The sequence below is a fragment of the Gobio gobio genome (genome assembly GCF_949357685.1).
Source record: "Gobio gobio genome assembly, chromosome: 1".
In the NCBI taxonomy this organism is placed as follows: domain Eukaryota; kingdom Metazoa; phylum Chordata; class Actinopteri; order Cypriniformes; family Gobionidae; genus Gobio; species Gobio gobio.
Genome location: NC_137097.1, coordinates 57053140 through 57078441, shown reverse-complemented (window position 1 = coordinate 57078441; position 25302 = coordinate 57053140). Strand labels below are relative to the sequence as shown.

Genomic DNA, 25302 nt, shown 5'->3' with positions numbered 1-25302 from the left:
GAAGGACCCTACTTTGTGTTCATTCCTTTGTTCTTCTTTGTCAGAATAGCCTTGATGTTTTCATGGATAGACTTCAGGACTTTTTTTTTTGTTCGTTTTCTATTTCTTCTCTCATTCTCCTTCTCAAATCTGTAACGGGTGTCCCCGTGGTCAGCCCTTCAAAGGCTACGGCCAGAGTTTTTATTTGCTAGATTTGTCTTTGAAGATTCTCCACGGTTTGAGAGGTGAGCCTAAAACGACTCGCGCCTCAGTAAAGGGCCAGCGAGAGGGTATCCCATGAGGGTTTCCCATGAGTCATAGTCTCCCCCTTTGAATCTGATCCACGACAGGTCCAATTCAGCACTTTGTTTCTTTACTTCATTACACCTATTTAGTTTACTGGAACAAGCTGAACGCTTCTACTGTATGTTACAGCTGGCCGGCTGAAGAAGAAAGGTAGCCTTGTCTCTGCTCTCTCATGTTTAATGTGGATTGGCGTGTCTTTCCCGGTGTATGTAGTGTGTGTCTGTTTTTACAAAAATGTGATCCCCCATTTAATGCCTGTTCCCACTGTAGCTTTTTACGGTATCTCTCCTCTATGGCCTGCCTGCACTAGATATTTCTCTCCCTCAGTCTGTTTTCACTCCTAAACTTGACACATTCACACACTGAAAATGAAGTGTTAGGAGGATGTGTCGGTTTTCACATTTCCTGAATCTTGGGGAATCACTACATGTTTCGTTAAAAACGACTGACTGGAGAGTGCTGGTATCTCTGTATTCCTCACTAACAGCATGTTCCTCAGTGGACCCTGGAGGTGACGACACGCTTTGTGTGTGTGCGGGTTAGTGTATATCTGTCTGAAAACACAAGGAAGGATGGGTTTAGAGCAAAAGCTCTCAATCTGTTTCTGGAGATCTTCCTTCCCGCAGAGTTTAGCCTCAATCCTAATCAAACAGCTAGTCAAGGTCACGGTGTTCACTTGATTGAAATCACAGCCAGGTGTGTTAGAACAGGGCTGGAAATAATGCTGTGTTCAATCCTCCTGGGAAGTTCCTCCTTACAAGTTCGGAAATCGTAATTATGACATGAAGGGATTTTGGTCAAATAAACTCGCTTGGCAATTTCATATTTCGTTCTGTTTATTGTCACTTACCGACTAAGGCAGAAAGCTTTTTTAGAGATAATAAAACTAAATAAAGAGCAAAGGATGCACATTAGGTGTGTAATTGTGTATTTATCTGTGTAATTTATTATTTTCATGCTTTCATGGAGAATGATGGGAAATGTACTTTGGTCTCCTCATAAACCAAATGTTTTTTTTGGCAAGCTTTATAATTCTTCTTCCTTAGTACACAGAATATGTAAAAACTTATATTGCTATATATTTAAAGCTTATGATGATCGATTAAAATCCGCTGTAATTATTTAATTGACCTGCCCTCAACTCGAAATGTATGGGCTTATGCGGCCTTCAAGGGAAATATTACAGTTTCCACAAAATTATTACGATATTAATAAAAACAGCACAGCTGTTTTCACCATTGATAATATGAAATGTTTCTTAAGCATCAAATCATCATGTTAGAATAATTTCTGAAGGATCATGTGACACTGAAGACTGGAGTAATGGTGCTGAAAATTCAGCTTTGAAATCATGAATAAAAATAGAAAACAGTTATTTTAAACTTTGGTGAGCATAAAAATATTCTTTCAAAAACCAAAATCTTACCACTTTTAACTTTTTGCATTTATTTGTTTGTAAGATTCATGCTTACAGCATATAGGTTGTGTAAAAGTAATGCAAGTGTATTTACATATACTTATCCACTGATACAACAGAAAAAATGGCTTTTAGAGTTACTCCGTCTTCCATATTCTGTTTTTACCTTGAATGTGTGACATCGTAATAGCAATTGTCTAACTTGGCTGTAGGAACTTCCTAGGCATCATTAACGAAAATCTATTAAATGTGACTTTATGGTTGCATTCATGTGCGCTCAACTTTTAAACACATTCACTGCAACATGAATGCAGCATAAACTCTGTTGGAAGATCGATCTCCAGAAGCAGGACTAAACAGTGCTGGTTTAGAAGGTGTAGATGGGTAAGTGCGAACTAATTCATATTTGATTGAGTGTGTCTTTCGAGGTCACAGTGTTGATCTTTTATTTGTCCTCGGTTGTGGTTATTAGCGCTGACTCCATCCGCCCCGCTGGCACTGATGCCTCCGCCTTCATCTGGGGGCTCTCAAGCCTCCACCGTCTCCAGACTACAGATGCAGCTTCACCTGCATGACTTACAACAGAACGCCACCGATCTGCGCAAACAGCTCACACAGCTCCGTAAAATGCAGGTAACAATTTACATGCAAACACGAAATCTCATGCATCTCTACACACAGCAGGCAATGCCATGCACTAAACAAGCATGACCTGATAAAGCGGCATGCGATTAAATTACGTCTTCGTTTTTGTCTTCACCGTGGGTGACCATCCAAATCCATCTCCGCTTAGCTAGATATTAAAACATTACATCAAACCTCAAAGGTCTTCTGGCTTATTGTGGCATTTAGCTTAAAACAAGTCAAGACATATTTATTTATATAGCGTGTTTAGCAATAAACAGGAAAATAACAGTGGTATTGTTGCATAATTCATAAATTATGAAACAAATTGAATTCAGCTGTAAGCAGCTCTACAGAAGACAATACTGTCATTATTCAGCTCAGTTCAGTTCTATGTTGAGGACACAAACATTTCCAAATGCTCAAAATGTTGTAATGTCACTCCTACTTAGAGAGGTATAACCTGTCTATTGACTGTGGCACAGTTGGAAGGTCAGGCATTGTCATTATCACAAGACCTCAGTCTCAAAATTGGAATCAATGACGACAGACCGCTGAAATATTGAAAACTTAATGCATACCTGAGGATTTAATGTGGCATGATGCAAATCCAATTGCCTGTCACACCTCAGGTGTGCATTAAAATTTCAACACCTAAGCAGTTCAGAGTCAGTTATTCCACGGAAATCACTTGTACATGTGCTTATCTCTAGACATTGGTTTCCATCCCTAAAACGCTTTTCTAAGTTAACTGTAATGCAGTCAGCAAACCTGGAAATACTTGATAGCCTTATTAATCAGCACCTTGGAATGTGTGGCAACCAATCAGAATCAAGAACTAAACAATGCTGAGGTATGAAGGATTGTACTAACCTGCACGTCACACTGCAAACCATCTAGATGTTTGCCTGCTGACACAGAGGACGATTTAAGGAGGTGATACAGAAGGTGGTACAGAAGGCACAGACGGCAGGAACAGCAGCACTGATTTGTACTCTTCACGATATCTCACAGTGTAATTTCTTTACACACCGCAGCAAAGACAAAGAGGACGGTGCTGAATGGCCTCACCTGGTTTTTATGGCAGATTTGTTGCTTCATGTCCTGTTGGAGCTCAGTGTGTGTGGTGTGGAGGAAGAAATTCATTGATCTCGGTCATGTTTTAGAGTTCAGTATGGAAAGTTGGTGTGCATTGCGCTTTTCAATATTCAAAACCAAAAGGGCTGGATGATAAAATCAAACCTGTTCAAATGTTTTTGAGCATTTTGGATTGTGTTGCTGATGTTTTTAATACAAATTTGTGAAAGTTGCAGTAGGGTCTAAAAGTATGAGACCACATTCAAAATAACAAACAAATTACTTAACAAATTAAAGAAACAAACAAAAGTTTGCCGATTTATTAAACAGCTTTGCATTCACTGTAAACCCAAATAAATAGGCCAAACTCAAAATATTCAAAAGTCTAGTAAGCAGAGCTGGTAGATTTGTATTTTGTACTAGTACATTTTAATTACTTCATATCATTAATTCATACATTTTACATAAAATATAATGTAATCTCAACTTAAATATTTTTTATTGCGGAACTTGGCTAGCTTTAACTAACTCATTTAGTAAATGGTAACTTGCTAATTTGTAACCATAGACTGTAAAAAAATGGACTTGGTGTCTGTGACGTCACCCATAGGATTCTGAAGAGCAGTTTTGAAGTGTAAAGTAGGGTCGAGCTGGCCGTTGCCATCTTGGCAGCGCGTCACTCCCGGATAACAGAAAATGGGCAAAGAGGTGGGACGTAGGTGGAGCTGAGGTGACATGATGACTTACAGACAGCAGACAAACGGCAATCCACCTGTCACTCAAAGTAACCACGCCCTTAATTATGCAGAACTTTAAGGCTTTATATAGTCACTTCCGTATTGGCTTCAAGAGAAACTGCGGGAGTTTGCCGCTTGTTTGTTACATAATTCGATAGCCATAGCATAGCACTTGCTGAATGAGTACAACAGTATAGTACATTTAACATACTGTATATCTGTGGTCAAACTAAGCTCATGAATGTTTGTAACCATGCAGATCCAAGCAACCATTGACTACCATAGTGTTTTTTCCCTCACTTTTTGCATTACATGCTAGTGTTTTATACCAGTTTGTATAAAGGTTGGGTTCCAGGTACAGGGCAGAAATTGAGAGAAACAGAAGGATCTTTGATAAGTTATTTGCATAGGGAACATGGAAGGCCGTTGAAAACATAAGAACATACATATCATTCATATCAGTTAGAAATGTATCTGTCAAAATGTCAGATTTTTCAGATATGGACCAACTATCCCAAGACAGCATTTGTCTCAGATGCACAGGCTGGATTTAGAATCTGATGTCTGACTGGGACGAAATATGTTAAATAAAATATAAAAGGATGCTGCTGTAACCCGTTCCTTGTACGGACAGCTGTCAGATTGCTATTGTGACATGTTGAACAGGAGTATGATGAAGGGAAATGTTTGTGTTAGTGAATGTGTGAAGGAGAGAAAGGGAGGATGTGCAGGGAGCTTTAGGGAGGGCTGAAAGCGAGCAGTCTGACAGGTCTTATTGGATTGTGTGCCTGTCATACTCTTTCCTTTCTGTATTTACACAGAAGTTCCCACAGTCATGCAACACTTGAAGTTAAATATTTCGAAGCCAAGAAAAAATATAATAGTATATTTAAACTGACTTTTCAAGTCGTCTACGAGTTCATTTATATGCATCTCTCTCTCTCTCTCTCTCTCTCTCTCTCTCTCTCTCTCTCTCTCTCTCTCTCTCTCTCTCTCTCTCTCTCTCTCTCTCTCTCTCTAATGTATTTACCTAATATATATATATGTGTATATGTATATATATATATATATTATATATACACTCACCTAAAGGATTATTAGGAACACCTGTTCAATTTCTCATTAATGCAATTATCTAATCAACCAATCACATGGCAGTTGCTTCAATGCATTTAGGGGCGTGGTCCTGGTCAAGACAATCTCCTGAACTCCAAACTGAATGTCAGAATGGGAAAGAAAGGTGATTTAAGCAATTTTGAGCGTGGCATGGTTGTTGGTGCCAGACGGGCCGGTGTGAGTATTTCACAATCTACTCAGTTACTGGGATTTTCACGCACAACCATTTCTTGGGTTTACAAAGAATGGTGTGAAAAGGGAAAAACATCCAGTATGCGGCAGTCCTGTGGGCGAAAATGCCTTGTTGATGCTAGAGGTCAGAGGAGAATGGGCCGACTGATTCAAGCTGATAGAAGAGCAACTTTGACTGAAATAACCACTCGTTACAACTGAGGTATGCAGAAAAGCATTTGTGAAGCCACAACACGCACAACCTTGAGGCGGATGGGCTACAACAGCAGAAGACCCCACCGGGTACCACTCATCTCCACTACAAATAGGAAAAAGAGGCTACAATTTGCACGAGCTCACCAAAATTGGACAGTTGAAGACTGGAAAAATGTTGCCTGGTCTGATGAGTCTCGATTTCTGTTGAGACATTCAGATGGTAGAGTCAGAATTTGGTGTAAACAGAATGAGAACATGGATCCATCATGCCTTGTTACCACTGTGCAGGCTGGTGCTGGTGGTGGTGGTGTAATGGTGTGGGGGATGTTTTCTTGGCACACTTTAGGCCCATTAGTGTCAATTGGGCATCGTTTAAACGCCACGGCCTACCTGAGCATTGTTTCTGACCATGTCCATCCCTTTATGACCACCATGTACCCATCCTCTGATGGCTACTTCCAGCAGGATAATGCACCATGTCACAAAGCTTGAATCATTTCAAATTGGTTTCTTGAACATGACAATAAGTTCACTGTACTAAAATGGCCCCCACAGTCACCAGGGGCCTCATTTATAAACGTTGCGTACGCACAAAAGAAGGCGTACGCCACTCTCTACGCAATAATTGGTATTTATAAAAAGCAAACTTGACGGGAAAATGTGCGGTCCTTCACGCAAGCTCTGACCCAGGCGTACGCACAAAAACGGGTGAAATGAGAAATGGCGACACCGTCGGCAGATGGAAGAAACACGTGAAAGTGTGTGAAACTGTAGACCATTGTGTAAAAGAAATGGCAATACTGCCTCTCATAAATAACATGAAGACTTCACAAAGCAAGTCTTACAATTAACAGCCTACACGAACACCTGTTTGATCGATCTGCAGTGTAAAACAAACAAAACCAAACGAAAATTACAACAGAAATGCAAATTAACACATATTTGCAAAAAGAAAAGTGAAATATGTTCTGCAATAATATTGGCATGTTATGCAATTCATCCTCATAAATAATATGGTAAACAGAACGAAATAATGTGCAAAACTGATAGGCTATTCTCGTCAATGTGTCCGTCTGGCGGAGCAGATATAGATTCAAATAGGAAGACAGACAGATAGATAGATAGATAATTAGGGAGATATATAGATAAATAGATAGATTGATGTAGGCTATTCATTTTCCACTGGGGAAAGTTGTTTTCATAGTAAAAATTTCTTCATCAGCTACGGAATCATGGTATTCATGCATATGCCTTTAGTTTGTTTTATTTTTGATAAAATAACGTAAAACGTATGTCTCAACCATTCAGAAAGCTGCAAGACTTTCCATTTGCACTGAACTAGCCTATTTCCCATTTCCACGTAGATTATAACCGACATCTGTAGCTTGTCAGATGCAATTAAATGGATGGAAATAAAATGCCCCATCACAATGCGTAATGACGCACAATGGCTGATATTGCGCTCTTAGAAGATGTGGCAAATGGAAGGAGTCAGAGTGAACGCATCTTCAGACAGCAAGAAGACTTGCTGGCAAACGAGGATACACTCAGGCGATGGTGCGCTAGACGCTTTTTTGCCTCGACTTTGATGTCCGACCATTTCTTTTTTATTTCGGCCACGGTCCAAGGTTGTAAGGGCTACAGCATTTACGGCGTCTGCAACATTTTGCCACTCAAGTGCCTTTTTGGCATTAGTAATTGCCAATTACTGTGCCCTCCAAAACAACATTTTTCTCATCTTTTCCACCCGCCAACGATAACTTCTACTTCACATTGAGTGAGGTTACGTTTTTTTGATTTCATCTCTGTGTTTGCCATGATTTCGCAATCGATGAATATTAACTTGGGGGCGTTTCGCGGACTATTTATAGGCAACTATGGGCGTGACATGAGGCCGCAAAAGCTACGCTACATTTAGAATTGATTGTGATTTATTAAGGGAAAACTGCGTAGGATGTGCGTGCGCACGGTTTTATAAATCCGAATATTTCTGTGCGTACGCACGTCCTATGTTTCATCCGTACGCCACTTCTGACGCAAATCCTACGCAAAGTTTTATAAATGAGGCCCCAGATCTCAACCCAATAGAGCATCTTTGAGATGTGGTGGAACGGGAGCTTCGTGCCCTGGATGTGCATCCCACAAATCTCCATCAACTACAAGATGCCATCCTGTCAATATGGGCCAACATTTCTAAAGAATGCTTTCAGCACCTTGTTGAATCAATGCCACGTAGAATTAAGGCAGTTCTGAAGGCGAAAGAGGGTCAAACACAGTATTAGTATGGTGTTCCTAATAATCATTTAGGTGAGTGTATATATATATATATATATTAGGTAAATACATAAGATAACAGTTTTCGCCCTTGATAGTAAATATTTCTTGAGTAATAAATCAGAACTTCTGAAGGATCATGTGACACTGAATACTGGCCTCTGAAAAGCTGATTTGCTGTCATTGGAATAAATTACAATGTATTAAAAATACATTAGAATAGAAAACGTGTAATACTATTGCACAATATTACTGTTTTAGTCAAATAAATGCAGAAGCAGAAGAGACTTAAAAAACTTTTAAAAATTCTTACCAACCACAAACATTTGAACAGTAGGGTATACACACACATATTATTTTAGAACCATGACTGGAAAAATATTGGGAAGTCATAGAAATTCATTGATCAAAAAGTGTGGGAATGTTGCATTTATTACACTATACTGTGTATAAGTATGTGTGAGTGTGTGTGTTTATGTGTAAGCAAGCATGTGTTCAACTAGTCATTTATTTCCCGGCTACTGCTGCGTGTGATTCACTCCTATAGCAGGGCAGGCAATAACTCTTAATATCATACTCAATGATGAGATGGTATGGGCCAGCAGGGATCCATAGAGAGAGAGAGGGAGCCGGCCTCAAATCAAGTCAGCTTTTTAGTCAGCAGTGCTTTAATAAAAACTGACTGTGTAATGATAGCTACCGGTGTGATTCATGAGCGAACACCTGCATCTCAACCATAAACTCTCTAAATAAACAGATTAGAAAAACTGGAAATGAAGGTTCTACAGAGACTGCAGAATTTCACCGGAAGCAAGGAAATGTGATCTTTCGCTCTACGGCATTCACGTGATTAATGCCACTAATTTGCTCATTCATGACCTAGAAAAAGTGCAGAATCTTAGATATTCCTATATGTTCCTTTTTTTAAGTTAAAATATCAAAACAATCTCAAAACAAGATACATTTTCTGGAGAAGCAGACATTAAGAAAATAAATTGTCTTTACTTTTTTTGTCTTAATGTACTGGCAGATGTTTCACTTGTTTTAAGTATATACGTTTATAGTGTAAAGTGCAATAAGTATTAAAGATACAATCCATGAAAAGCCTTAATATCTTATGCAGTGTTGCTTCTCTGGTAAACTGATCTTAGTTTAAGAGATTTTTTTTATGGGAAAACAAGTCAAAAAGACTGATTAAACTCATTAAGATGTCATTTTTTGCAGTTCAGGAATGTATACCACAATTTACCTCAATTTTAGGGGTGATGTGAGTTGGAAGACAAAGAGGTAAATGGATGGAAGAGTAGAGGAGATGTTGTGACAGTCTGGGAGCGTGCCGTGTGGGGATGGCTAGATTGGTGTCAATTGCTTTGGTGTCGAGAGCCAAGCCACTGGTGTCATGACAACAGCAGATTGCTGAGTTAGACAATTACCTGCCTGAATGCCAGAGCTTGAGACACGGCCCCTGCCTTCATCCCGTTACCTAGGAGACATGGATATGTTGAATAATGCATGGGACTCATAAATAATTCAGCTCGAGGAGAAACTACCACCAAATGGCACTAAAATCGGATCGTACACACACGCGTGCAGTGTACAAAAACACAGTTTCACACACTTTTCTCATTATCGACACTATGCAAGTGACAAAGTCCAACCGGTTTTCCTCTCAGGGCAAACAAACACTGTCTGCAGAATGCTTACACATCACAAAATTATGGTGATGTCTGGCATTCCAACTCCCACAAGTCCTTCAATGCACACCGATTTAAAATACTAGAAAATAAACTCAAGGACATGGATGCGCATTAACAAAAAGTCATTTGGGCATTCAAGAGACCTTAAATGAATACAATCCATCATTAACACTATCAAGGGCATGCTGTGCATACAGACTCGCACTGTATGTACACGCAAACACACGCTCTTGCGCAGTCAATTCTATTATATCATACCTTCACATTCAATATGACAGCTGCATATGGTCAAAGGCAGGTCAATGTTACGTATGCGCACAAATATCAGTCATCTGATGGCTGTGTTGTGAAAGATCGTGACAGCTGACCTTCTGTAAAACGCTGAACTCCCAAGCAGCATAGCTACGCATAACAGCTCTCACACTGATACATCAGAAGGCCGTAATTCTTAACAACCATTAATAGCCTTACACTTACCCTAGAAGGGACGCGGTTGGTTGAAAAGAATATTGCTCCCGGTAACAACGTAGGAAGATAATCCAGGAACACGTCCTACATATAAATCACTTCAAAGCAGTGGTTCTCAAAATGTTTGACTTGAAAGCCTCCACTGTCCAACATAACATACTTACACACAACACAACTACAGTATTCCTGCTGTAATTGTGGCGAAGCTACTTGTTTTCAAACTTTATTAACAGAAACCAAGAGTATTGATATATTTAATGAATTAACTATGATTCACTTTGTGATTCCAGAAGTTTCACGAACTGTTATTGTTTTTTAGTTATTTACGTCCCGTAGCCCTGCATAGGATAAAGTGGTTTGGAGAATGGATAGATGGATAGTTATTCATTTAATGTTTTTTTAGTTAGATTGTTTTAATATATAATTCATATCTTTTTATTTCATTTTTTAATTTTAAAGTCAGCCTGCAGCCCCATTGCAAGTTTGCTGAGGCCCCCTGGTTGCTTTAAGCAAATGCAATGATAGGTCATTCTTAAAATGTCTATGCGTTTGTGTGTAGTTGCAGAACCAGGACTCCATACGCAGTCTGCTGAAGAGGACAGAGACCGAGCTGAGTCTGCGCCTGTCTGATGCGCTGAGGAAACAGGAAGACCCTCTCCAGAGACAGCGCCTCCTAGTGGAAGAGGAGAGACTCAAGTACCTGAACGAGGAAGAACTCATCATACAGCAACTGCAGTGCGTCTCACACACAATATGTGCTCATAATGTGCTGATAATGCAGTTCTGGGGTACTAGCGTAGTGACATTGCTGCATAACGAGCAAAAAATTATTTCCCAGTTATTTTTATTGCACAGGTTCTAATCAACTCATACCTGAAAGTGAATAAATGCATAACAATGAGGTATAAACACAGTCTCCGTTAAAGACCTGCACACCCACAGCAACGGACAGCATTTCATTGATTTATTTTGTTCCAATTAAAAGCAGCGGGCTGACTAAATCCGCCTCTTCAACTCGCTGCCAGATCAGTCGTGTAGCTTTTAATTGATAGCCGTTATTAAGTATAGCTAACAGCCAGTTGATGTGATTCAATTATTAACGGGACGCTGTTTGTAACAAACCATTTTGTGGGGGGTGGATTTATTTGACGTGGTTAAATTGGATTTTGAGTGTAAACACTCCGACTGTGTCTCAGTCGTTTAGTGCTAATGCACCCTGCTGCACTGACACTTATTCAAATGTGTGCCGACGCTGCAGCGGGCTTGGGATTTTCACTCATCTCGTTCTAAATTTTTGACCTTTTAAATGTCATAAACATCAAAAAGTGCAAGATTCCCTTCTGTATGAACTGAGATGCTTTATAAAAACTTCCAGTAATGAGTCATTCATTTAGTGACATTTAACCTTTATGCTTTTTCTCAAACGATCAATATGTAATAAAACTAATGAGAGGATGTTTGTGTTGACAGTGATCTGGAAAAGTCAGTGGAGGAAATCCAGAAGGAGGTGTCTGTCAGTCACCGACATGTGTCAGTGCAGGAGCTGGAGGAGAAAAGCTCGCTGCTGAGGAAACTGGGAGAGACTCTTACGGAGCTGAAGAGTGAGACAGACTTAGACTCATTTCTGTCCTTCAGATCCAGACACTTGAACCACAGCTCTGTCTAGTTACAGAAGAGAGTCAGCGATGCTCGTTCACTGTTTTTCTCTTTGTCTCTCTCATTCAGATCAGTTCCCAGGGCTCCAGAGTAAAATGCGCGTGGTGTTACGAGTGGAAGTGGAAGCCGTGAAATTCCTGAAAGAGGAGCCACACAGACTGGACGCCCTACTTAAACGCTGCAAATCTATCACAGACACTCTCACCACACTGAGGAGGTAGACAAACAGTTGCTGACTGCAATGATTTAATCATTCCTAGTCTAGCCACATGGTCTGTCTCAATTTGCTCTTCATCAGTTTGAGTGCTATTCTATGGTTTAATCAGGCAGGTGAATGAGGGAGTATGGAAAGCCCAGGATGAGTATTCCAGCCCCTCGTCTAAATTTGGAGGAGGGGACGAGTACAGGAAGAACACAGACTTTGACATTCCAACCAGTCCACCGCTAAGCCTCAATGAGACCAGCCTGGCTAACTGGAGCCCTCACACTGGACAAAGTCACGCCCATAGCCACGCCCACTCTAACCCGTCTCATGCACAGCGTGAGAAAGATTCCCATGGGGTGGTGGGCTCAATGAAGGGACGAGGTGTGGAAGAGCTGGGAGGCCGAGGTGGGTCTGATAAGGCCTCGTCAGTTGAAGTGAGACTGGTAAGGAATTAGATTTAAAATGAGAGTAATTGTTTGTCTGTTGAATCATTGAGTTTAATTTAATTTAATTTAGTCATGTAACGTCCAAGTCTGCTTTGATTGAAGGTATATTTTTAACACTTTAGGCATTTTTACCTATTCCAATGTCACATTTATAGGAGATTGTGCAGTGGTGGGGGCATACATGTGCAAATTACGCCTATGCTTTCAGGTAAAATAACGGGCGGACTCTATATTCAGGTCATTTCAATCTTATTTTCTTTAATCCTATTGAAAAAATAAATCGTAGAACACACCTTGTAAAACTACCACATCTCAGTCAAGAACGTGCCCAGTGTCACTGTGAACATAACCCAAAACTGTAGCTACAACCTGTCCACATACAAAACATGAGCAGCGGTTACAACACACGTTAGACACTTTATTACCACTTTTCGCCTTTCCGATCTGATAGGGTAAAGGAAGTAGAGTGAGTTCGGCAAAAGGCAGATTCGAACCTCAGGTCGAATTACGTCAAAACGTAAAGCCACACACCTTACCACTGCACTATATCTACTGACAGTGCCTAACAGTGTGTTCCCGCCTTTTGGACTTGGAACTTGGCACTTGGAATTGAAAAGTCTTACCGTTACTTGCGGGCTGATGGATGGGTTCGCTCCGCCCATGTGACACTGAAGACTGGAGTAATGATGCTGAAAATTGAGCTTTGACATCGCAGGAATAAATTACATTTTATAATATATCAGATATATATCATATATCAGAATCAGTTATTTTAAACTGTAATAATATTTCCCAATATTACAGTTTTTTCTGTAAGTTTGATTAAATAAATACAGCCTTATATTTTATGCAAGAGACTCCTTTCAAAAATATTAAAAGATATTACCATCCCCAAACTTTTGAACAGTAGTGCATATATTTTGCTTTTAAAATCTTGTTTTGAATGTTTTTGCTATAAGTTCGTGAAGCTTGTGTACTAGCTATTGCTGTAACCGTTAACGCATGCGATTAATTTAATTCCTTAACACCTGAAGCTGCGTCAACGTAATTTCCGTCACGCAGTTAGATGTTCTTAGAAGTCGGGAGTTTATCACAATCACACTGAGCATCTACAGCACCTGTAACCCTGGTAGGAGGAAATTTCCATTCTAACTCTTTAACCCGATTCTGCTTGTGATCAGGCCATTTTAAGCCGTTAAACTCTGGGAAAGTTTTCAGTGATCCAGTAATCGAAATCATTCAAACAGAAACAGCGCTAATGTAAAGAAGGCCAGGCTGATTATATCAGACATGTCAGAGAGAAAAGAGACTGTGTGCTTTGCTTTAAAACGCGAGCTAGAACCGGAACCGGAAAATTTCACACGATTCCCAACCCTACTCAGGAAGGATAATGTTTGATTTGTCATGTGTACGTTGTTGTGATTATTTAATCGTAGGTTTATGCAGTCAAAGCGGTTTATTTAGGAGGTTTTGGTGTGTTTTGTGTGGTCCTGTTCGGTATCGCAGCTTGACTCGTCTAAAATGAAGACAATCTCATTGTTGTCTATACACTGTGATTTCTGTAAAGTTTTTTTTATGGGTGCTTAGGTGTGTATAAATGTATTATATAATATAATTATTTGGAATCCTTATATTTGGTTATTTGGTGTCCTTTTGGAGTCTCCAATGATCCTTGAAGCTTGCAGAAAATCTAGTTTTCTGATTGTTTACTTTGCTGAATATAGCAAATGATGACAAAATGAATGTGTATAATGAGATGTATGGCATATGCTTAATTTTACAATAAGTGTGCGATTAATCACAATTAATCACACACCAAGAGTGTGATTAATCACGATTAAAAATGTGAATCGATTGACAGCCCTAGTACTAGCTGTTTTGAAACAATAATGATCGTATGAAATTGAATCTGTATGTCTCCTCAGGCAGCAGAGCGGGATTGGGAAGAGAAGAGGGCCAGTCTAACACAGTACAGTGCCCAGGACATTAATCGACTATTGGAGGAGACTCAGGCTGAGCTCATGAAGGCCATTCCTGACTTGGACTTTGCCGCCAAGCAGATCAAACCTGCTCAGAACCAGAATCAAAACCAGAGCCAGAGCCCATCTAGCACCAATGCCATGCCTGAACACAGGCCTAATAAGCCTCAGCATAAACTCTCCAGTAAAGATGGTGGATCCAGACGAGGCTCGGATGAACTGACGGTGGCAAGGTATCGTACAGAGAAGCCCTCAAAATCCCCCCCTCCTCCACCTCCGCGCCGGAGTTTCCCCTCCTCCCCCGGGCTTACTACACGCAGCGGAGAGGTGATCATTCCTGGAAAGAGTATGAAGGTGACTGCGACATACAGAAATACATATCACACACGCAGATGATGTCGCATGTGTGTGTTTATGCATGCAAACTTGCTCAAACATTTATATGCAAGCTGTTCCTGAAAGAGAAACACACACACACACACACTATGAGAGGAATCAGGGGAACTCACTACATCACTTTTATTTGAGTGCAGGGTCTCAAAAATGTCAGACATCTCATAAAAGCCACCTATGTTTGTGGGTGTGTTAGTTATGGTTGATATTTTCTTTATCACCCTAACTGTTCCTATGGTGATAAATCACCTGATGGTCACAGGTGAATTTGAGAGAGATTAAGAAAGATTTTGTTGGTTCTATTTGTTAATTTCCCTTGTGTTTCCTTTTAATTAAGATTTAGTCATTACATCACAATGGGACATATGCTACACATTTGCAGACTTTATTATTTCATGGATGTCAATCATAATGTTAGTCAAAATAGATTCGCACATGCATTAATTTATCCATAAACTGGATAAAAAAAATCCATAAATATTTATTTATTTATTCATACTTTCAACCAAAAATAAATACTATTAAAATATATTCATTCATTCATCCATAAATAAATATTTATTTCATAATATCTATCAATTCATTTATTAAAATGTAATTCATTCGTTACTGAATTCAATATTTTCTTGTTCAGACGTTTTTTTTTTTTATTGTGACTTACAGTAAGAGTCCAAAAATATCCAATTACTTTTGGGGTCATTGTTTATGTATATACAAAGAGTACATCAAACTTATTTCGAAAGAGAAAATTGTGTTTTACATTTTAAAGTGCATATTGTATTTTCAGAAGTCAGAATCAGAGGAGGCAGAGTCTCAGAAGCCACATATTAAGCTACGGAGGAGTATATCTGAAGCCCCCCGACCGGCCTCCACCCCTCCGACCATCGCTGGTGGAGAGCGAGAGGAGGGCGACAATGAGAAGTTAGCAGCTGAGCTGGAGGTGAGCATGTGTATTACCTGAGGAATCACATCAGACCGTCTGTGCCCTAACGGCTGAAGTGTTAATGTTGGTGATTAATGTCCATATGTCACAAGCACCAGATGTGTCTGCTGTACACCCACAGAGCAATGCAATTACGTTCACACACACACTCATACACACATAGGTGTGTTCTACCAGTTGGCTGGTTTGCTCATTCATTAAGCACACATTAGCAGGCAGGAGATCTGAATTTCTGTCTGTGCTCTTTTGCTCATGAACTATTAAGCTCAAATGAGGGGTTTGACAATGTCTTGTGCTGTACTGATGTAAAGTGCTGTTAGTTAAGCACTAGTGAGCGTATTGTGGGATACTGCTTGTGTCTAATTTAACTGTACATAGAATCAACAACCATAACACCTAAAATATGCCATCTCACTTACCCATATTATACTTTATTTCTAGATACATTAGCAACCAGTTGAATTGGGAATCCCTTCTACATATCGATTATATTTCAGAATTCGAAGGATGCAGAGTTATAATTCCAATTAGAATTTATTGAAATTGAATAGAAATGGAATGAAATACAAATACATGTTTATACTTGCTGTAATAGTTTTAATAATATGCCGTCATGCATATTACCGTAAATCGAGTTAGATTTTGTAATGTTTGTGAAATGTGAAAGAAATCATCTCTTCACCAAGGCTGCATTTATTTAGTTAAAAACACTATGCACAGTAAAAAAAAGTAATATTGTGAAATAATTACAATTTCTAATAGCTTTTTTCTGTTTTCTTATGTTTTAAAATGTAATTTATTCCTGTGATGCAACGCTGAATTTTCAGCATCATTACTCCCGTCTTCAGTGTCCTTCAGAAAGCATAATAATATGCTGATTTGCTGCTCAAGAAACTTTTCTTATTATAATTAATGTTGAAAAAGTTCTGAGCTTAGTTATGAAGTTCAAAAGGACATCAGGTAACACTTTACTTAAAGCCTTTATGCTTTATAATCTATAATGTACGTTATAATACATTATATATTTTCATAAATAATTGTAACCAAAGTTAAAATGCATTATAATATTTGCAGATTCCTTGTTACATCTGAAATCGGTTGTTTGTAATGTTTTTAAATGCATTATACTTTCTAAAGGTGTATTCAATGAATATTTATGTCAATTATTCACGAGACTATACAATGCATTATAAGATGCATTACAAGACATTATTAATGCATTAAAATACTTTTATAATGCATTATATATGAAGGATTTAAAGGGATAGTTCACCCAAAAATGAAAATACTGTCATAATTTACTCGCATCTCAAGTTGTTCCTAACCTGTATGAGTTTCTTTCTTCTGCTGAACACAAAATAAGATATTTTGAAGAATGTTGGTAACCAAACTACAGTAGCCATTGACTTCTGTAAAAAAACAAACAAAAAAAAAAGGTCCATACTATGGAAGTCAGTGGGGCCCTTCAACTGTTTCAATATTTTTCAAAATATAATCTTTGGTGTTCAGCAGAAGAAAGAAATTCATACAGGTTTGGAACCACTTGAGTATGAGTAAATGATGACAGAATTGTCATCTTTGGGTGAACTCCGGTACATTTTTACAAATGTCTCCACTGTCACTTTTGATCAATTTAATGTATTGTTGCTAAATATAAGTATTAATATCTTTCAAAACAAACCGAAAATATTACAGACCTCAAACTTTTGAATGGCAAAAGTATTTATATAAATGTATGTGAAAATTAAAATCCCTTTTTTCTTCCAAAAATGGTACTGTTTTGACGGTATTGAACATGGTTTAGAGAAGTTACACATATCAAACATAATTGGTCAAAATTAATGATGCATTTCTTAATCAGAAAACTATTGGCAGACTAAAATGCTAAATTTCTTTGAACTGCAATTCTAAAACTATCATTCCAATTTAGCATCCTATGTACTACTACCAATTCAAATTCCAACTTTTGCCAAATCCTGCTTCAGAACATGCAGCAAATCTTTATGTATTTTTTTAATTGATGCATAATTAAATTCGAAACTCTCTCCCCAGCCGTCTCCATTTACATTATCATTTTGCCAGGAGGTCATTACAGTGCATTTCTCCTGACTGACACTGCTTGAGCTGTGTTGGTGTTGATTTTAGGCTTCCTTGACCTGCTTCAGGGCAGAAACACGCACAAACACTGACACACACACTGCAAGGCTCATTAACACCAACAAGTAGACAGACTTTAATGTCTTGGTTGAGTGGATGACAGGGTAAGCGAGCAGATGTCTCTTGTCTTCCATCCCCACTGCATGTCTCTGTTGGAAACCCTGTGGAGACCTGTGGCGATCTGGGCACTGCTGCAGTGACACCATGCCGACCTCCTTCTCAAACCTAATGAGGCTCAAAAAGCTTAATCTCGAAACAAACCCATAAATCAATAACACAATACTCACCCACACATTACGCATTCATGAATAAATAGCTGAGCTACAAGATACAGTGTGTACTTTCTGATGGTGGGACATGTTCCAACCAGTTAAAATTATATATTATACTGTATATCGAATTATGGGATTTACAACCCTGTGTGTAAATGTGCATGTCCTTAATGATTGAGTTTCAGAGTCTCTAGAGCTGAGTTATCAGAAACTGATATTGTGCATCCCATATTTTTTGATTAATTCTCTTCAATCTCCCTGAACTCTCAGCTCTTTGAGCGATATCTGACTCGCCCCCTGCCCTCTCCCAGGAAACACCCTCCTCCCTCTAGTTTACAGCTGTTGCCCCATCTGCCCTCGGCTGGACAGGTAACAGCCACTACTGCAAGTTATTGTGGACTGCTGTGGTACACTCATGCACACACACACACACATACACATGCATCTATAGTTTACCCCAAATGCTCAGAGTGTCCCTCTGAAATGTTAGTCATGCTCCAATATAGAATGATGCTCTTAGGCACAAAAAAAAAAAAAAATCCTGAAAGATATTCCCACTTCACAGTGAGCACAATCACAATTAAACATTCACCACCTACAATGTGTGCGTGTGGCCTTGCCAGTGCATGTCGGCTTTGTGTGTTGAAATGCCCAATTTCCTCCACTGAAGTTAAAGGTTGTTTGATATTTTAATATGGTAGCACTCACCCAGATTTCTAAATTTTGCTGTTTTTAAGTTTGTATATGAGCTCAGAGGCAAAGTGATATTTAAAGGGATAGTTCATCTATCTCACCCTCATGGCATTCCAAACCCGTATGACTTTCTTCTGAGGAACAAAGGAGACATTTTGTTTTACTATGCTCTTTTCTTTGCAGTTAAATTATGCAATAATTAGAAATTCTTCATTTCTTTTAATGAAGAAAAAAACCGATATGAGGGCGGATTAGAACCCGGAACCTTTGACACGATTTGCAAAAAGTCTACCACCAGACCACTATGAAATTTGAATATTTACAGCGGATCTATATATTTATTCACTAACATAAAAAATATCTGGGCTAACAATATATTTGACGCAAATTAATGTAAATATAATTTAAAATTATTATTTCCCAACTAGAATTAGACCTAGATTTTCGTTCACTGTTCTGTTTCTTTATGCTTTATAAAAAATAAAAAATATTGGTCCCCCCAATTTTCAAGACATGATCGAATATATCATAAAAGTAGTCCATAAGACCACTATATTTCAAGTCTTCTAAATCCATAATGCCTTTAATATTAAAAGTAATAACACTTTTGTGTGGTAACCAAACCAACATTTAAGTTAATGAAAGAAATATAGCGTATTTGTTATGCTTTTCATGCTTTTGAGTCAGATATGTCAATAAATCAGTTAATCAGATTTGCAAAACTAGCCTGAATGATTTGTTCACAATCACAATGGTTGACAGCTCAGTGGAGGGAAAGATTATCAGTGAATAACAGTGTAGATTTTAGTCATTTTCTTCACAAAACAAGACTACAGCATCTCAAATTGACTATTTTTGGACTACTTTTATGGTTCTTTTGCATTTTTCGAAGCTTGAAGACATGGTAATTGCCTGAAAAAGAGTGACTAGAACCGTATTCAGAATTTCACCTTGTGTTCCACTGGTTTTGACCATCATGAGCGTGAGTAAATGATGACCGTTTTCATTTCTGAGTTAACTATTTTATGTGTTTTTTTTATTAAATTTTGTATCTCTATGTGTGCTGTACTATACATGTACTAGCAGCCGACTGCATCTAAGTCTGGTTTAAATGAACACGCCAGTGATTTTACAGAGAAACCTCTGGTAAGAGGCTCACATTTACCTTAACCTTAGAATCTCATACTTTTATGAATCACATTGTGCCGTTAATGATATAAATAACTGATATATTTCAGATGCAGCATGGGATGACCTCCAGTCCAGTTCCTCAGATAGTCTTGACTGAATGTAACTCTCTCCCCACGTCTCCTTCTGAGGACTCGGTACAGACCAGACTGTCTGATAGTGCTCAGACAATTACAGACAATAACACTGGAAATGACACCAGGGTAAGCTACTTCAGCCACATTGTGAGGACTCCTCGTCTGTCGCTTTGGAAACAAGACTTGACAACCAGCCAAAAAGTCCCTCGGACACAAGACTTGGATGCAGCCCAGAGGGAACTCCAGAGTCCTGTCCAGGATGTGACCCAATCGTGCCTGCCTTTAACCAGGGAGAGAGCAATTAAACAGCCCCTGAGGAGGGAGCCACGGGTTCAGGAGTCTCTCGAGGCTGCTACAGAAACGAAAGACGAGCGAACGAGAAAGCCGGACACTACATTGTCTGTCTTGCAGCAAAATGGGCCCATAGAGACATCTCAAGTTGGTTTGATCCGCACTCAAGGTGTTGGAGGGGAAAAAGAAGACATCTGCCACAGCACGTACCGTCGACTGGACAGTCTGGAGGAAACCATCCGTGAGCTGGAGCTCAGCCTGATGGAGTTCAGCACTGATCCTCACACGGGAAACATCATCCCCACGTCTGCCCAGACGCAGAGTTCCTCCATGCAGAGTTCCGGCAGCACTCGACATACAGAACAGAACCCTAGAGATGGAGGAGAAAACAGACCCATTGTCCCACCCAAACCATCCTGCATCAGTATATCCACAGCCAAGGTTCAATTCCAGTATATCTCCTTCATCTCTGGTGTTTCTTTCTTTCTTTCTTTCTTCCTCTCTGGGGGAAGGGTTTTGGTCTCTTCTGCTGGGTTGCTCAACTAGATCAGTTTGTGCTGTTTTTGCAAATGCTTTGATAAATTGTTTGCCTCCAGCCTCTGTAGAAAAACGTATTGTATCTTTCGCACAATAAATTCTCTTATTTCCTCCTCTTCTTCATTAGCCTACTCTTTTTTTTCCCTCTTAAAATGAGTTTGCAGTTTGATGACTTCCCCCTTGTCTAATCTTCCTCTGGTACATTGGACATTTTTATTTGGTTTTCCCGTAAAATAAAAAGATAAAGTCCAGGGAAGCTCTTCTGAACGGCTCAAGTGATAGTGTTGCGTTATTGATGTGCTATTGTCTTCTCTCGCATTTGTCTTTCATCTTCAGAAAGTAGTTGTCAGGGTAATCTACCTTTGAGTTAACGTGCTACAAAGCAGCGATCCACCAGACGTCATGTGTATTACTCAGCTCCGCTGAGAACACAGCTAATCTCCATGAGTGACAGAAGGGAAGGATTTGGGCGATGTCACTTGTGTTTTCCACTGCGTTGCTTTCAGCCCACACATTTGTACTCAAGCCAACATTGCATCATCCCACCTAACTATATTTGAGCCCCTCGCTCTAGGTCGATGCACACTGCTTTCGTAGGACAGATGGAGCCTGGCAACCGTAGGTCCACATGATTGCAGGCATTAGATACTCTTACAGAGCCCCTTAGTGATGTGCTCATTTGCATAAAACACAAAGCTAATGTACCTCTTTGTATGAAGGGCGAGGAAGGACTAGAGAAAGTGGCCATTAGTAAGTATTGTGAGGAGAGCTTTTGTCAACTTTGTGCAGAGCAAAATGATTGATAATTTCTGAGTTTAATACAAGAATTCACACAATTAATATGCGCACAGGTAACGTGTATCCGTGCATATGAAAGACCGAGAGGACTGCGCTGAGATGCTTGCACGTGTTCTATTTAAAACACATCACCTTCCTGCCTGTCTTGCACACTGTTCTCCTCCAGCACTTCCTCTGACTGCCTGTGATTGCAAAAACACTGTTGAAAATTGGATGGAAATTATGACCAAATATAGTGCACAGAACATCTGTTCTTCTCTCTTGTCTATCTCAGACTGGTGGTGGTAAGGCGCTGTCTCGTCTCAAGCATCTGCAGCAGAGCGGAGCAGAAAAGGTCAAAACAAGCAAACAGAGAGAGGAATTCCTTAAGAATCAGGGTCAACAACAGGTATGATCCATCTGTTTATATATCTATCTATCTATAATTCTGTCTACTGTTCTATCGTAAGGTTCTGTCTATGGTTCTATACATGCTTCTATCATTCCATCCATCCATCTATCTATCCATCTATCGTTCTTCAGTCTAACATTGTATCATTCTGTATATTTAGGCCTATTCTGGTCTCAGCCTAGTTTTGGTCTATCTTTGTTCATTTTTATCTAAGTTAAAATATTGAACTTGGTTTTAGTCTTGTTTTTAGTCCTAGTCCTATTTTTGGTCTTCACTTAGTATCGGTTTGAATGTGTTCATCTCAGTCTTAAATGGTTTTTAGTTTTCTCAGACTTACTGCTGTGTTAGTTTGTTTTATTTATGGTATGCTGAAAGCTGAAGATAATTTTAAGCTTGAAACCAATTCAAAATGTCTGTCTGAGGACATTTCAGTAACAGTCCATATCTCAGACTACTGCCGAGAGCTTTTAGGAGGTGTGTTTGTGTGTGTGTGTGTGTGTGTGTGTGTGTGTGTGTGTGTGTGTGTGTGTGTGTGTGTGTGTGTGTGTGTGTGTGTGTGTGTGTGTGTGTGTGTGTGTGTGTGTGTGTGTGTGTGTGTGTGTGTTAGTCACAGGTGAAGTGAGGCTGGGATAGAACTTTCTAGCAGTGACGGGAGTGGCGCTTTGAAAAAGCTGAATTGGTGCGTCAATCACAGAACATTTGGGACTCTAAGGTGCACTTAAAACCCCCTAACAGAACAAAGAAACCAGAGACAGGTGGGTCTCAGGAGAAAGGGGAGAAAGGAAGCATGAAGCCAGAGACTTGTGAAATGTGAGCTCAACAACATAAGCCAAGTGAATGAGACAGGTGGAGAAAACAGGGGAGGTTTGAAAGATGGATTAGAGGGAGAAAAAGACACACACATACAGACAGCTGAGGGCCTGTGTGCTGTGGGGAAGGAGAAGATAGATATGCTGGTGCGGTGTAAATCTCCTTACTCTGTTTAATAAATCTGGCCCCTGTTCAACAGGCCATGAATATTAGAAAAGAATCTAATCTTTTATGGGGAGGAAGAGAGAAGCAGATATTGGCAAGAGAACGAGTGAGATCAGAGGGTTCATTGCAACTATAATTACAGGAGAACATATTTGCTGTTATAGGCACTCCTGCTAAGCTGGATATGATCAGGGTTTAGACTTGTCAGCGTAACAGCTAACTATTCCCTTTTGAAGTGGACTGCGTATATCTCCATTTTTTTATCTTAACCTTCCTAGCCACAAATGAACATAGACATTTATGTGCACAAATCTTTTCACCCAGTCGCATTTCATCTATTCCTTTTTTCTGTTTGCTGTGCCTTTTGGTCCACATTGGATTCAGTTTCCTACTCTAGCCTTCTCTAGACTTTATCTTTCAAATGATTGCTGTCCCTGGCTGCTCATGAAAAGTGAATCAACACATCATTGCTCCACAAATACTTCTTGATACAGTTTTTATTGGTCTAATGCACTTGCTTTGTTTCTGATCTTTTATTAGACTATTGTGAAATGAAATGCACACTACTTTTCAAAATTTTAGGGTTGGTTAGTTTTTTTTCAAAAAGAAGTTTGCATTTAGTTGATCAGAACTATAGTAATATGGTTCTGTTATACATAAGATGTTGATATTGTGAAACATCAGTGTTTTCTTTTTTTAATATATTTTAACTGCAAATTGTAGCTATTTTAAACTCAAACTTTAGTTGTGTTCTCCAGGGACTTTTTGAGAATTTTGGGCAAAAAGGAAAAGAGGAAGAGAAACGAAAGAGAGGGAGAAGGTTAAAGGGGAAGAGAGATACAGGCGAGAAAGAGATGGAGAGTCTTTTTCTGCTCTATCAGAGTGGAATAATTGGCACTTCATGTGGAAAGACCCAGGCTCTCTGGGCTCTCTCTTCACCTCCATCACTCTCTTCTTCACTCCTATTATTCGTGCTGTCCATCCATCTCCCTCACAACTGATTAAGCAAGTTTGAGCATATCTCAGTTGAACACTTTCAGCGTCCTGTCACACAGGATCCGAAAGTGTTTGTGAGTGACTGATGGAAATAGAGATGCTTATATGCTCATGTTCAATAAACCCCACCAAGATTTAGTGAATGGTCTGTTTCTTCTAGCATAGTGCATTGAGTGTTTTAAACGTATGTGGATTCGCCCTTATGTGATGAAATCCACACGTAAAATTGTGTACCAGGCTAGCATCATGCATGAAAGATCCTAACCTGAATAACGTTGTCCTGTATTTGTCTTCCTCCTTCCTCCCATCCTCCCCTTCTTCTTGCATTGTCCTCTTTGTCACCGCTACCTGCCTGTGTGTCACCTGCCATCCTTCGTCGGCCCTCATGGCAACCATTCACGCCCAACCCCTCGACCCAGTGAGCAGAAGTGAGCAACCCAAACCGACCTGACCAAGGCTTGTCCACCTTCACCTTCTTCATCAGCATCTCCTGACTGAAGCCTACAATCCTTTACCCAGTTCTTCCTAGTCGATCCTATACATGTTTAAATGGCCCGAAACATGCAGTTGTCAATATTCTCCAGAGCCTCATTCGTTCCTTAGAGAAAGTGTCTTGTGGGAGAGATTAATGACGCATTACAGCTAAACCAAACCTTAAACACATCGCAAATTGTCTTTATTCTTAGTTTTTACGCTCTGTTTGTTCTCTACCCACTCTTTTGTCCTTTATCCCTTCACCATACGAACCTCAGGCTCTAAGTCTGAACAGCAGCAGAGCCAGAGCAACCGAGTCACTCCTCGCAAGCACCAGAGCCGTTAGCTTCTCCGGCCACCTGCCCTCCAGATTGCGGAAATACCCCCAGGAGGTGGCGCTGTCCTCCTTGACGGCCTCCTCCAACCAGGCCAAAGCACTTCTGGCTAGCCTTTCCGCGTCCAGCCTCTCAGCCGAGGCCCTCCTCCTCTCGTCCACCTTTAGACACCCCCGGTTACTGAGAGAGCAGAACTTCAACTCTTCAAGCCTTCCTCTTCCCATCTCCAACGGCCGCTCCTCTCCCTCTCCGACCTCACCCACGTCCTCCTCCTCGCCCTTATCACCCTCGGCTCTCACCTCACTGAGTCTGTCCTCGCTGGCCTTGAAACCCTCTGCCATCCACAGCCTGGAGCTTAACAAGGAGCGGAACAAGGCTGAACCCAAGTCTGTGACTCCAGATGACAGGGAATAA

General features: G+C 39.9%; 1 protein-coding gene across 1 annotated transcript in view; it reads left to right on the top strand.

Annotated features, from left to right (window-relative positions):
• The window catches only part of srcin1a (SRC kinase signaling inhibitor 1a), a gene marked incomplete at both ends in the record, with an annotated part of 131162 nt that extends 105860 nt beyond the window's left edge, over positions 1-25302 (top strand). Inside the window, 11 exons of the mRNA XM_079828709.1 lie at positions 415-435; positions 2175-2335; positions 10642-10817; positions 11553-11683; positions 11808-11955; positions 12065-12386; positions 14315-14722; positions 15549-15701; positions 20065-20823; positions 21992-22105; positions 24832-25302. Of these exons, the coding sequence (XP_079684835.1) occupies positions 415-435; positions 2175-2335; positions 10642-10817; positions 11553-11683; positions 11808-11955; positions 12065-12386; positions 14315-14722; positions 15549-15701; positions 20065-20823; positions 21992-22105; positions 24832-25302 (2864 nt within the window). The remainder of the gene's footprint in view (positions 1-414; positions 436-2174; positions 2336-10641; positions 10818-11552; positions 11684-11807; positions 11956-12064; positions 12387-14314; positions 14723-15548; positions 15702-20064; positions 20824-21991; positions 22106-24831) is intronic.